Raw genomic sequence first — 13,349 nt, forward strand, 5'->3', positions numbered from 1 at the left:
GGTTAAATAGCCCACTGAAACGCTGTAGCAGTATTTCTATAAATCAGGTCTCTAAAAGACTTTGAATTTCTGGAGTACGTCAGGATTAATAACCTGAATGTATGTTACTTGTGCAAAATCTTTAATAATATTATAGTTAGTTACTGAGCAAGAATATTTTTGTCCAGTTCATGTTATATTTCTGACTTAATGTGCTGTCCATAAATAGCCTCAGTCTTTTTTCTTTCTTTCTTTTTTCTGTTTTCTTTCTATTATTATTATTATTATTATTATTATTATTATTATTATTATTATTATTATTATTATTATTAATGTAAGAAACAATTTTAAATTAAAATGGATGGATTAATAAGTAAAATACATTTTAATTTGCTTGCACAAGGGTCACACTGATCACGTGTTGACTCTGCTGTTTACCTAGGTGAAAGCGAAAGTAATTCAATCAGCAAGTTTCAGGGAACAGCTCAGGTGAGACCAGGATTCCGTATTAAGTATAAATATTTTCTTTTATTGTTAGTAAAAGTTCTGTTATATAACAAAATGGTTGTTTTAACATCAGATTAGACTAGAAATGGCATGTGAAATGATGATTTGACATACATTATTGTGATTAAATGCAGCGTGCTTTGTTCGACCCGCCTCCCAGGTAGGCCTGTGTTTTTTTTTTTTTTTTAAAGGTAAACACATACACGTTTTCAAAATCTTTTTCAAAATATGTTACTATGGTATATGTGGTTTCACTGTACTGTCAGCGATGGAAGGGTCTTGTTTCAGTATGTTTCACCAAAACTGATAGCCAGCAAGCCCAAAGTTCAACTGGGATGGTGTTTAGAGTAAGCGTTTGACATTGTTGTATACATTGTTAATTATATTGCCTATATTCTTCTTCTTCTTCTTCTTCTTCTTCCTCTTCTTCTTCTTCTTCTTCTTCTTCTGCTTCTTATTATTATTACTATTATTACTATTAAAAAATAGATAATCCTCCATTTCCCTGCTCATGGTATATGGCTTTAGGTATTGTTTATGGCTTTCATAAAATAAACACAATTCTTGGAAAAAAAATTAACTTTCACAGAGAGGTGACTTTGAATAGAAAATATGCAAACTAAATAAAATCAAATTATTGACTAATTTGAAAGTATTGATAATTGGTTGGCTGATGAACACTGCTAGATAGATAGATAGATAGATAGATAGATAATCTGGCATGGAAGTTCAGTTGGAAAGCTCATCTATAATATATGTTCACAGAATGGCAGAAAGCAAAAATGCTGCTGAAAAGAGCTCAAGTGGATCAGTGACTATGAAGTCCTTGATACGAGCCTTCTCATTCAAAACAAGAATAGAAAATGAAGATGGAGCAGCAGATGGCACTACCTCTAATACCAAGCCTCCTTCTCCTGACACACAAAGTAAAATTAATTCACTTCATTTTCGCTTTTCACTTACACAGTTGAATAATAGTACAACATGAAAAAGAAATCAATAGAAATCAAGCAATGGGCAATAAAAAAGAAATGGACAAAATTGAATGTAGTATCCAAAATAATACTTTAATAGGGCTGTTACATTTAACATTATAAAGCCAAGTAGAAACCTTTCAAAAAATGAAAATACATTTATAGAGATTGTGTAATCTTTTATTTGCTGATTACAATTCAAGTGTACTGTTGTGTAATCTGTAATCAAGATAAATAAAGCCACACTTAGAAAGAAAAGTTAAAGTCCTTCTTAAGATTTTTTTTTACGGTTCAAAGAGTTCTTAAGGGATTTTTCAAAGGAAATACACGAAGAACTCTTGAAGGACTGTAGATTTGCAGTTTGAAAATTGTATGTCTTCATTTATTTGTTGTTTAGAGTCACCTACAACCGAAGATGGCTTTAGATTGACAAATTGGAGAAGAAGTTTCAGGCGACAATCTCTCCGGGAAATATTTAAATCTGTCTCAGTACATGGTGCCACATCCAGCTCTGTAATGGAGAAAGAGACCACTAATAACTGTGACTTCACCCATAATATTCTGCCACCACCGTTGTCAGGTATTATACAATTTTTTTTGTCTATCTTTCTTTAGAAAAGATGTTGGCATGTCACAAACTATTAAACAAACTATTGTTTGAAAAAGGAAGGAATTTATTAAAAACCACAGAATTTACTAAGATCTCACTATATGATGAATAGGATATGATGAATATCTGTCTATATCTGTCAATGTGTCAAACAATTCTGCTTTTATGTCTTAATCTTGTTCATTTTCTTTCATATCTCTTTGTGCAGTAATGGAGATTAGCAATCTCATTCAAATGGCTGCCCTGAAAGAGGCCTATCTGAATATACTCTCTCTGCAGAAGGAGGTTCAATGTGAGCAGGAAGCTCTGGGTGAAGGTGCTTCCCCAATGAAACTGGCCCTTAAAGAGAAAGACCTGAATCTGCTTTACAACAACCTGAGGGAAAAATTGACTGAAATTGTCCATCAATCCTGTGCCCACCCTTCTTGTAACAAAGAGCTACTAGTACAGGTGGCTGGTATCATTCAGGATAAGGAAAAGAGAGAAGGAGATGTGGAGGGGTTGGGGGGATGGAGAGAAGTTTGGAGGATTGCAATACAGCAAGGGGTGAAAGAGACTCTTGGGAAGATTCATCTGAATAGCCATGAGCAAAATGTTTCTTGTATAGGAGTACACTTGGAGCTTTTGGGTAAAAAGATTGTGGAGCTGCTGGAGATGGTAAAAGCAGAGATTTTGAATTTGTATCCACCGAGTTTCGAAGTGTTCGAAACCTATGCTTCATCTTGTCATGAATTTGTAGGTGAACACCTAAAAGTACTTCTGGGAAAGATCACAGAACTGAACGATTATAATGCCATACTGGATTTTGTTATCAACCGCTATCATAGGTGAGAAGCTGCAATGAGTATTTGCCATTATTGTCAAGTATGAACAGCTTGACAATAAAATCTAATTTACCCCAACTTTACATTTGTACCTTACAGTGAGATGATTCTGAGTAGTCCCTCTTTGCAGCCAGAGATGAAAGAGCAGAAGTTTCTCACACTATCTGGTGACTTGCTAGGCCAGATTAAGAAAGCATACTGTGACTGTCTACAGGTAAGACACAGCCATGCTGACCAATAAAATGCTCTGTTTTGTTGCTAACTGTGTGTATAACCTTCCTTTTTTTTCTTTTTTTAAATCAGGAGACTCTACATGCCTCACTGGGCAATGTCATTATTGCTGAACAGGATGAAGTATGGAAGAAGAAAGTAACACCCAAAAGAACAAAAGATGGACTATTCCTCACCTCTGACATTTATACAGAAGTCTGTGAAGTATGTAAACCATATTTACATGAAGAAATCTATCTTTACAACATTGCATATTGTGGTTTTTGTCAGTACCTAGCCTACAATGTGCTCCCTTTCTTTGTCAACTCGCAGTATGTTTTATAATTTGGGCTAAACATTTTCCTGAAAATGTTCATTTCTTTACAATCTTAGTACCTTTGTGACAAAGATAACCGGTGATATTTAATGAAATGTGAGGGTACTCCCATTCTCTCATTAAAACAGTCTCTTTCACATTTAGATGGTCAACAAATATTCTGAGAATTGTACAAAGATTGATGAGAATCTGGAAATGATGGCTGTATGCAAATGTATGGAGGCTCTGAAACACTTTCCCAAAAGGTAAACAAAGCTCTTACATGCTGACATGACACATGGTGCTTTCATCTATTGCATCTATTATAAACTTTGCATATAAAACCTGACTGAAGTGTAAAATTTATTTGACATCTATTGTACAATCAATGTACACATTTCCAGTGTTTCTTTATTTCTGGTCTAGATTTGAAGAGGGGTTTTTAAAGCGGAGCCACTCCTTGTTGGGGTCAGACTTACTGGACTGCTGCCTGTGGGCTGAATATCATGTTGCCTATATCAACAGCTTTAGCTCTCTCAAGTAAGTCTTCAGTAAAAGTAATGCTTCAGAGTCTTTGTTCACTAAGCTTGGGCAGGTAATTCACTACAGAACTTTACATTTGAGTCAAGTAGGTTTTGTCAGAAACACGTTACAAACATGACAATAATCACAGTTATGCAGTCTCTGCATTGGTTATGATTTGTATGATAAATGTTTTATATTGTGTGTTTCTGTTCCAGAGAGCACATGGAGGGCTATAGAAAAAAGTGCCCAGGGCAGGTGGAAGAACTTGTGACAGAGGTGGATGGACTCATTGACCGTCTGAGACAAGCTCTGCTGGAGCAATTTAGAGTTGAAATTGAGGTGGGCTGTTTTGGATATAGTAGTTAAATGATCCCATTTGTGTGTGTATTGCTATACATTGCTAAAACTGCAGCCAGTGGATTTGTAAGCATTGTCAATGTGGACTCCTTAGCCTTTCTTTTTTCCTTTCTTTGCTGCAGCCTTACCTGGGTGGCCTAATGACCAAGAATTGGCTCAACACAGATGCTGATTTCAATGAACTGTTTAACAGAATAGAGACTTACTCTGGATACAGCAAATCCATGAGACATCCAGCTGCACAAGTAAGTTTGAAGATTTGGACTCTTGGTGAATTAATTCAGAAAAGAATATGTTACATGTTATCTTAACACTGTCTTGTCCTGCAGCCTTTTGTCAATGATGTGCATTACCATGTAGTGAAAGTGTACATATCCGAATTACTCAAGAATAAGTACTCCTGCAAAGGCAAGAAGAATGAGGATGGCGCTGCTAAAATAGATGAGCAGTGGACTGAGCTTAAGAACCTGTTCTGTGAAATGGTAAGATAGAAGAGATGTGTTCAGATGAAAAAAAAATATTTATGCATATACTCATGATTATGTACTAAAATGTAAAAATGTATACTAAAATGTTACTAATTCAGGGATCAACCTTAGACTGGCTTCACCCACTAGGATATCAAGTTAGTAAAATCATTGAACAGCAAAATGAGAAAGATATAAAGAATGTCTTAACACCATTGGTTGACAATTACCCAGACATAAGGTAAGCACAGTCTCTCATTCTTTAAAATATTGCATGTTTATCCCATAGTACTGTACATTTGAGATAACATGTTCTAACTAAATGTTTTCCATTTCTAGTAAAAAGCAACTCTCAGCTATTCTATACTTCAGAGACAGTAGTTTAAAGTTTGAGAGGTCACCAGCCATTCAGTGCTTCACGGAGCTTAAGCGGAAGATAGATAACGGGAAAGGAGAAATTACTGGAAATCACACCTTCTTCAGTGACATCAAGGTACTTGTGCTAACTGATAAAATTACATGCGATACTCTATAAAGCCTTAATTACCACTACACACCAGAGTTATATATTTTTCTGTATTAATATATGTATGGCATTTCCTATAAGAGTTAAAAATCAATTCTTTAATTTTTAGTGAAACAGACATCAGCCTGGTGCTCTTATAGAAGTCCCTAATCCTTGATGACCTCAATCACCTGTGTCATGAAGGAAGTTCAGGTTGCATGCAAGCACAGGTTTTATTAAAACAAACAAACCAACAAACAAATCTAAAAGAACATTCAAAGAATGTGGTCAAGAAACAGACACTGAAAAAAATAATAATGCAGATACAGGTCTCATTTACTAGGATATCAAATTAGTCAATATCACAAATTTGCTTACATTTAAATAGGGACCTAGAAATAGTGCAGAATGTTGAATTTAAAATATTCAAGATATTGAACATTTACTATCTTTGTTTTAGATTTAAAAAAAAATCCAGATTGTCATTGTGCTCTCAGACTTTTGGACCCCACTGTATATACTGTATATGCACACAAACAATATATACAGTCGTGGGAAAAAAGAAGGCACATCCTCCTTTAGTTCTACATTTTTTATTTTTAAGCCTAAATAACAATTGTGTGGTCCTCATGAACTCCTACAAACAAACATAAGCTCTTATGGAGGTTAAGACAGATGCAAGTAAAGATAAGAGCTTTATTATAGGAAAGAGGCAGAGAAAACCAAATTGTGACACATAGGCGTGGTCAGAACAAGCAAAGGGTCAGGCGAACGGCAAACGGACATGAATCAAGCAAGGCAAAGCACAAACGAGAAACAAGAAACGAGATCCAAAAAAAAAACAGACCCAAGAACAATATAACATGACTTGGTACAGTGAACATACACAATACTTCACGACAAACAATGGACACACGAGGGGTTTAAATAAAAAACGTAATTAAGGGTGAATAGAAAACAGCTGAGACTAATGATGTCACATAAGGGAACAACCAATGACAATACAGGGGCAGAGATAGGACATTAACCATAACAAAACACACGTGTCAGAAGCAAACAAAGTCAATGTCACTGACAAACCCAGAAGCGCGTGTTCACGCTTTGAGCTCGCGCTTCTGGTTTCAGAGCGCGCCGCATGCTCCAGCGCTTTGCACGAGTGGAAATCATCACATCAGGTGACAACAAAAAAAATACAACAGATTTCAATATGTAGTCATTTCCCCCCAAAACAGTAAACCAACATTCAGGAAAAATAAGTACACCCTTCCATCTTCCACAATCATTAAGCACGTAATTAGCAGCTAGACATTATTAATGAAATGCACAAGATTAATTAATAATCAAGAACATGTCACTGCCTTTATAAAATTGGACCACTCAATTGTTATTCATCCCATGTTAAATGAAAACCTAGAATTGAAGGAGGATGTACGTTCTTTTCACCATGACTGTATATAGTGTGTGTGAGATGATGGGAAATTGAGTTTGTGGTGGAAACATGGTCAAAGACATGACAAAGTGAATATGTAGTAAAATCTTACATCTTAATCAATAACAAATATGTGAAATAGGATGAGAATGCTAGCTGTAGCCTATGTAAATGAAAACAGTGATAAACTTTTAAAAAATCTGTTTGTAAAATAGCCTAGTTGTTTACAACATATTAGTAGTTGGGGTGTGTTTAAAAGGTGTTTTAACAAATGTAATTATCTGTTTGGGCTAAAGGTATGTTTGAATTTTGATTCACAATTTTCATATTTTCACAAAATTCATATTTAAAAAGAATACACATTTTCATTTTCATATTCCTGTTGTTTTATATATTAAGATCCTTTATAAAACCTACCCTACCCTACAGCTACTGTGTTTTTTTTTATACATTCATGAAACTTGGATTCCTATTTGAGACATCTTTCTCTGTACATTACTGGTAGTTTCCAGTAGATGGAGAGCCACAGAAGGTGTTGCATGTTATATAATCAGAATTGGGGGTAACATGTTACTCCAATCTAATGACTTTTAGATTATGTAGTAATGTAACACATTACATTTTAAATGTATATAATTTGAAAACAGTTACTGATGTCAATAAAATTACGTTACTTGCATTACAAATTTACTGTTAAGAAAACAATATTAAGTAAAATGTATTTTTTAAAATAAATCATGTTTTGCCCCGAAGATTTTTTCTTTAGCCACGAATAATTCTCCACTTGGAGCGGTTTGACAACGTGTAATTCTATATCTTCAGTGAATGGAGGCGAGACCAATCAGACAGGGTTTACATGAAAATATGTGGAAATACTTCTGTCTTATTCGCTGACAGCTCTCAGTTCTGCCAAACGCTAGCTCACAGTCAGTGTGAGGAAAAATGGATATATGCCAATCTCTTTTTAACCAGTAGATGGGTTGAAACTGAAGCAGTAACATCCTCTGATGCTGAGCAGGAAAATAAGGTGTGTAAATATCTATATGAGTTCCAGTTTACTTGAACATGATATGAGCAGAGCATAAGGAAAGATAATGTACTTTTCATGGTGCTGTAGCAGCTGAACCCATACAATGATAGCTTAGTTGTGCCTCGCCTTGATTTGTGACACCAAACTAGCCTAGTTAGAAAAGACAGAAAATTTTTCTGTTTGGTAGTCCTACAAACAGTGACAACACCCGAGGCAAGTGACACGATAAATCCAACTTTTTCTGATCGTGTCATACATTGCACGCTAAAATTACTTTCACTTTGTAGTGTATTTTTGTAGGTTTGATAGGTTTTGAAAGTAACATGAAAGTAATTAGTAATCTGATTACTTTTTACATACAGTAATCAGTAATGTAATCAGATTACAATGTTAAAGTAGTAATTAGTCATCTGCAGTGGATTACGTTTTTTGAGTAACTTACCCAACATTAAATTATAATCCAGTAATATATTCTTTGCCAGCTCAAATATAGTATAAGCCATTAAATGTGTGTGTATTATTAAAAGGAGGTGAGATTTGTGTAACCTTCTAGCTTACACTTTGAAAGTAATATGGTGCTGTTTGTTATACATTTATGACAACTGACCATGTATCAGTAGACTGAAGCAGCTTTCTTTATTGCTTTCATGCTTTAATTCCTTTCATGCTTACGAAACATTGTGATGTCTAAATGGGCTTAATAAATGTGCTTTTCTGTTTTGAATTTAAATATATGAATTTGACTAGATAGTGTACTGACATTGCTGTACTGTTATTGAAATTGATAATTTTTCAAAGGTGCCAGACAAACATCAATAACATGTGGGATTTGGCAGAAGGCCTCATACAAAGCGATTGACATCTATCTCATTTATACAACTGAGCTGTTGAGGGTTAAGGGCCTTGCTTAGGAGTTAACATTGCCCCCATAGGTACATGACATTGACGTATAAGACACAACACAACCTACGTACAGTGCCAGCTGGTATAATTGGGCTAGCAGGGTTAAAGGCATGGCTCAACTTTCAATAGACACACTGTATCCTGTTTATGAATCTTTCAGTAAAGTTGTGTGTAAATCTTTGTGTAAGCCAACCTGAACTAAAAATTTCCACTGGATTTAAAAAAGTTTCAGAAAGTTTCTGATTTTCTTTGTAATTACAAGGGCTTGTTTATGAATATCTATATATTACAAGGCATGTGCACATCTGATTTGCATTTGGTGACACCCACAAAACTCCATAATGGGTCCACAGGGCTGAAATGAGTAAATGGCAAAAATGATTTTCTCAGGGGTATAAATAAAGGTTTTGGTTCATATCTGTATCAAAATAATATATACTCAACAAGAAAAGAAACATCACTTTTTCAGGAGATTGTATTTTAAAGATAATTTACAGATCTTTATTGGAAAGGGTTTAAACAATGTTTTTCATGCTTGTTCAATGAACCATAAAGAAACCTTTCTACTGAGAAGCCTAGGGTTCCTGCTGACCTGCGTGAACATGCCATAGGCCTGCTGCAGAGAGGCATGAGGACCACAGGTGTAGCCAGAGCAATAAACTGCAATTTATACGGTTGTTGTGTCAAAAAAGACTAGAAGTGCTAATTACCTTTTTCCAGAAGTAATCATACTCAAAAACACAAATGAAAGTAAAAGTCTAGAACACGTTGGATGAGAGGAGACAGGAAGGACAGCTGATTGTCCTTGTAGTGGAAAATTACATGTAACCATGTGTCCCCCCAGACATGATCAAGAACTTGCAAATGCCTTGGTGGAAGAACTGACAAATCTGGTGCAGTGCATGAGGATGAGATACACTATAGTACTTAAAGCAGCTGGAGGCCACACCACATACTGACTGTTGCTTTTAATATTGACCCTGACTTTGTTCAGGGACTCATTATTCCACTTCTGTTCGTCAAATGTCTGTGAAACTTGTTCAGTTTACGTCTCATTTGTTGAATGTTTTTATGTTAACACTAATATTTATACATGTTAAGAAATTTGCTGATAATAAAAGCAGTTGAATGTGAGAGGATCTTTCTTTTTCTGCTGAGTATTTAACAAATTAATATCCTCCTGAGACCCAAGGAAAAAGTGTAATCTCATTTTTTTTTTTTTTTTGTTTGATTTCCTAACTGTTTTGGGTAAAAAAAAAAAATCTACAATTTAGACTTTTAAAATTGTATTTTTATTTTTAATTTTACAGCATGTCCACTGTAGGGGACCACAGGACCATTTAATTTGAAAAAACAGCCAAACTCAGAAAAAAAAGAACAGATTATGGCTGTAGAGTAATATTAATCCAAGAATAAATTCAATTTAAAAAACAAAACAAAAAATTATTATTCTGGCTTGTTTCTCTTGCTTGTTATTGCAAGGATGATAGTATATCTTCTATTAAAATTGAACGCATAGTCATTATACAGTGCCCTCCACTAATATTGCCACCCTTGGTAAATATGAGCAAAGATCTTTTGTTAAAAAGATTCACAAGAATTCGCTGGATAAAAATACCTCATGGATATCAAACAATTTGCAAACAAAACAGATTTATAAAAACTATATCTTTGTTAAATATGTGCAACAATTATTGGCACCCTTTTAGTCAATACTTTGTGCTACCTCTCTTTGCCAAGATAACAGCTCTGAGCCTTCTTCTATCATGCCTGATGAGGTTGGAGAATATATGGCAAGGGATCTGAGACCATTCCTCCATACAGAATCTCTCCAGATCTTTCAAATTTCCAGGTCCATGCTAGAGAACTCTCCTCTTCAGTTCACCCCACAGGTTTTCTATGGGTTTCAAGTCAAGGGACTGGGATGACCATGGCAGGACCTTGATTTTGTGGTAAGTAAATCATTTTTGTGTTGATTTTGATGTATGTTTTGGACCATTATCCTGGAAGATCCAACCATGGCCCATGTTAAGCTTTATGGCAGAGGCAGTCAGTTTTTCATTTAAAATCTGTTGATATTTGATAGAGTTACAATGCCATGTATCCTAACAAAATGTCCAGGTCCTCTGCCAGAAAAACAGGCCAAAAACATTAAAGAGCCACCACCATATTTAACTGTGGACATGAGCTACTTTTCCATATGGCTGCCTCTCTGCATGTGCCAAAACCACCTCTGGTGTTTATTGCCAAAATGCTCTATTTTGGTTTCCATAGAACCCGATCCCATTTGAAGTTCCAGTAGTGTTTGGTAAACTGAAGACTCTTGAGTTTGTTTTTGGATGAGAGTAGAGGCTTTTTTCTTGAAATCCTTCCAAACAACTTGTGGTGATGTAGGTGACTTTGGATTGTAGTTTTGGAGAATTTTTGACCCAAAGATGCAACTAACTTCTGCAATTCTCCAGCTGTGATCCTTGGAGACTTTTTGGCCACTCGAACAATCCTCTTCACAGTGCATTGAGACAATATAGACACACGTCCAATTCCAGGTTGATTCATAACATTTCCAGTTGTCTGGAACTTCTTACTTATTGCTCTGATGGTGGAAATGGGCATTTTCAATGCTTGTGCAATTTTCTTATATCCACTTCCCATTTTGTGAAGCTCAACAACATTTTGCCGCACATCACAGCTATATTCCTTGTTCTTACCATTGTTATGAATGAGTAAGGGCATTTGGCCTGTATGTTACCTCCATATTTATACTCATGTGAAACTTGAAGTCATGGTTGAACAATTTCCTGTTTCTAGTCACCCAGGTGTACTGAAATTTTTTAAACTATCAATGGGAATATACTTGAAATATATTTTTCTCCTATGAATTCATAGGGGTGCCAATAATTGTTGCACACCTATATTTAACAAAGATTATTTTGGTAAACCTGTGTTGTGTTTATAATTGTTTGATATCCATGAGCAACAATTCTTCTTACTGTACTTTTCCTCCTCTATCACCGATTCATCCCACATTATACATAATTCAGCAACTAGTGCCTATTCTTGGCAATGAGATAACTGACAGGACCTTGGTTTCCACTTATACTTTCACTTGTGATACCTAGGTGGATTCCCCTCAAAGCAGATCAGGTTCCAGGGAAAGATAACTGTAAGACAGTTGTGTTTAGTACAACTACTGCATCGGACATATAGTATATGCTGGTTATTGATGTAACTCTAATTCTGTGAACACAGAATAACTACCTGGGGCAGTGTTTAACACTTGGATATATTCTTGTGTGCACCATATTATCTTTAAATGCCTGTTGGGTCAGTAGCAGTGTTAGGGAACCTTGGCAGTTGTCTAATGTTCACAGAACCACAGTTGCATCCATAACTAGCTGAGGCGGCTGTGGCTCAGTTGGTAGAGCAGGTTGTCCACTAATTGTAGGGTTGGCGGTTCGACTCCCGGCATGACTCCACATACCGAAGTGTCCTTGGGCAAGACACTGAACCCCAAGTTGCTCCCGATGGCAAGTTAGTGCCTTGCATGGCAGCTCTGCTACCATTGTGTGAGTGTATGGGTGAATGAGACACAGTGTAAAGCGCTTTGGATAAAAGCGCTATATAAGTGCACCATTTAACTAGCACAGGATTTCACCCTTTCTAATCATCAGGGCTGGTATTTAACAACTCGTTACCCCCTGCCACAAGGTCATGAAGAACAATCATTGGCAGGAAGACAATCTTTGGCCAGGACGGCATTCAGAGATGACTGCCATCAGGAGGGGCAAGCTTGACCTTGGAGAAGGTATGTAGTGATACTGCAGAACAGATATCCTGAAGTGGTAATCTTCTCAATAACACCCATGAAGATGAAACTCTCATCATGGAATTAAATGTCAAGGTAGGGACTGGATGTCCAGCCAGTTCATAGGCCATTGTGATGACCATTGTTTAACTTGTACCATAAAGCACTTATTGGATACAGAAGGGAACTTTCTGCAGGTTGACCTTTGTAGAATACCACAAGGTCAACCTCCTGAGTCACAAACTTGGGTGCCGTCACCTAAGGCAGGAACCCAGAGTTCAGCCTCAATGTGACTCCAGAGTCATCTAGCCAGTAACACATGCAGGGCGAGCTTATTGCTCAGCTGTGCAATTCTCCAACCTTTCTTGCCAATACTCTTGATCAACACCCATTTCAATAATAGTCATTTCAGATCAACACCCTGAATGGGTTCGTAGAAACACCTAGATTATATAATTAATGCTAGTATGGGCTTATGAGTTCCTAACAAGGTGCCATCCACTGTGTTGCAGAATGGGCACCAAATACACCTTCAACATAGATGTGGACTTTATCCAGCAAGTTTGTAAAAACTCTGTAAAAAGCACTTTAGGTGTTGGGCAGTGCACTATTGGACTGGGTGCTGTGCTTTCTCCTGCAATCGTTAGACATGAGTCTGCAGACCAAGCGTTTTGGAACAGTAGTTTATGGCTCAGACTGCATAATGTATGCTAATAAACAACGGGACCATTTAGCAGTTATAGCTGGCAAATGACAGCCAGTGCTCCAACAGAGAATGAAATGGGTACACTCACCATAGAGGGAGAAGAAGACAGAAGAAAACAGAAAAGAAAACGTCTACCACAGGTTAGGAGGACAAAAAAAATTGTAGCTCCACAGTCACAAGCTGCAAAGGATAGCTCTGACTT

At 36.4% G+C, this 13,349-nt stretch overlaps 1 protein-coding gene across 7 annotated transcripts; it reads left to right on the forward strand.

Moving 5' to 3' along the window:
• Positions 1 to 408: 408 nt before the first annotated feature.
• si:dkey-45k15.1 (exocyst complex component 3-like protein 4) lies at positions 409 to 9,770 on the forward strand. 7 transcript variants are annotated; one of them, XM_047154215.2, is made up of 16 exons: positions 427 to 468; positions 621 to 646; positions 753 to 833; positions 1,252 to 1,412; positions 1,858 to 2,040; positions 2,279 to 2,897; positions 2,994 to 3,108; positions 3,198 to 3,329; positions 3,586 to 3,686; positions 3,847 to 3,960; positions 4,161 to 4,284; positions 4,425 to 4,547; positions 4,632 to 4,784; positions 4,889 to 5,010; positions 5,109 to 5,262; positions 9,481 to 9,770. In XM_047154215.2, exons 4-16 carry the CDS (start codon positions 1,253 to 1,255, stop codon positions 9,484 to 9,486), a joined length of 2,106 nt encoding a protein of 701 aa, XP_047010171.2. In that variant the 5' UTR covers positions 427 to 468; positions 621 to 646; positions 753 to 833; position 1,252; the 3' UTR covers positions 9,487 to 9,770. The 7 variants fall into 7 exon arrangements, with proteins under 7 accessions (XP_047010170.2, XP_047010166.2, XP_047010169.2 ...); XM_047154210.2 differs by having other exon boundaries at positions 418 to 646; XM_047154213.2 differs by lacking the exon at positions 753 to 833 and having other exon boundaries at positions 418 to 468.
• Positions 9,771 to 13,349: the final 3,579 nt, after the last annotated feature.

This window comes from Ictalurus punctatus, chromosome 3 (genome assembly GCF_001660625.3).
Source record: "Ictalurus punctatus breed USDA103 chromosome 3, Coco_2.0, whole genome shotgun sequence".
In the NCBI taxonomy this organism is placed as follows: domain Eukaryota; kingdom Metazoa; phylum Chordata; class Actinopteri; order Siluriformes; family Ictaluridae; genus Ictalurus; species Ictalurus punctatus.

Coding starts and splice junctions, on each gene's coding strand:
- si:dkey-45k15.1 (XM_047154209.2), top strand. CDS start 715: ATGTTACTATGGTATATGTGGTTTCACTGTACTGTCAGCGATGGAAGG. Junction 3,330..3,585: donor TTTATACAGAAGTCTGTGAA/GTATGTAAACCA, acceptor TTTCACATTTAG/ATGGTCAACAAATATTCTGA. Junction 3,687..3,846: donor CTGAAACACTTTCCCAAAAG/GTAAACAAAGCT, acceptor TTTCTGGTCTAG/ATTTGAAGAGGGGTTTTTAA.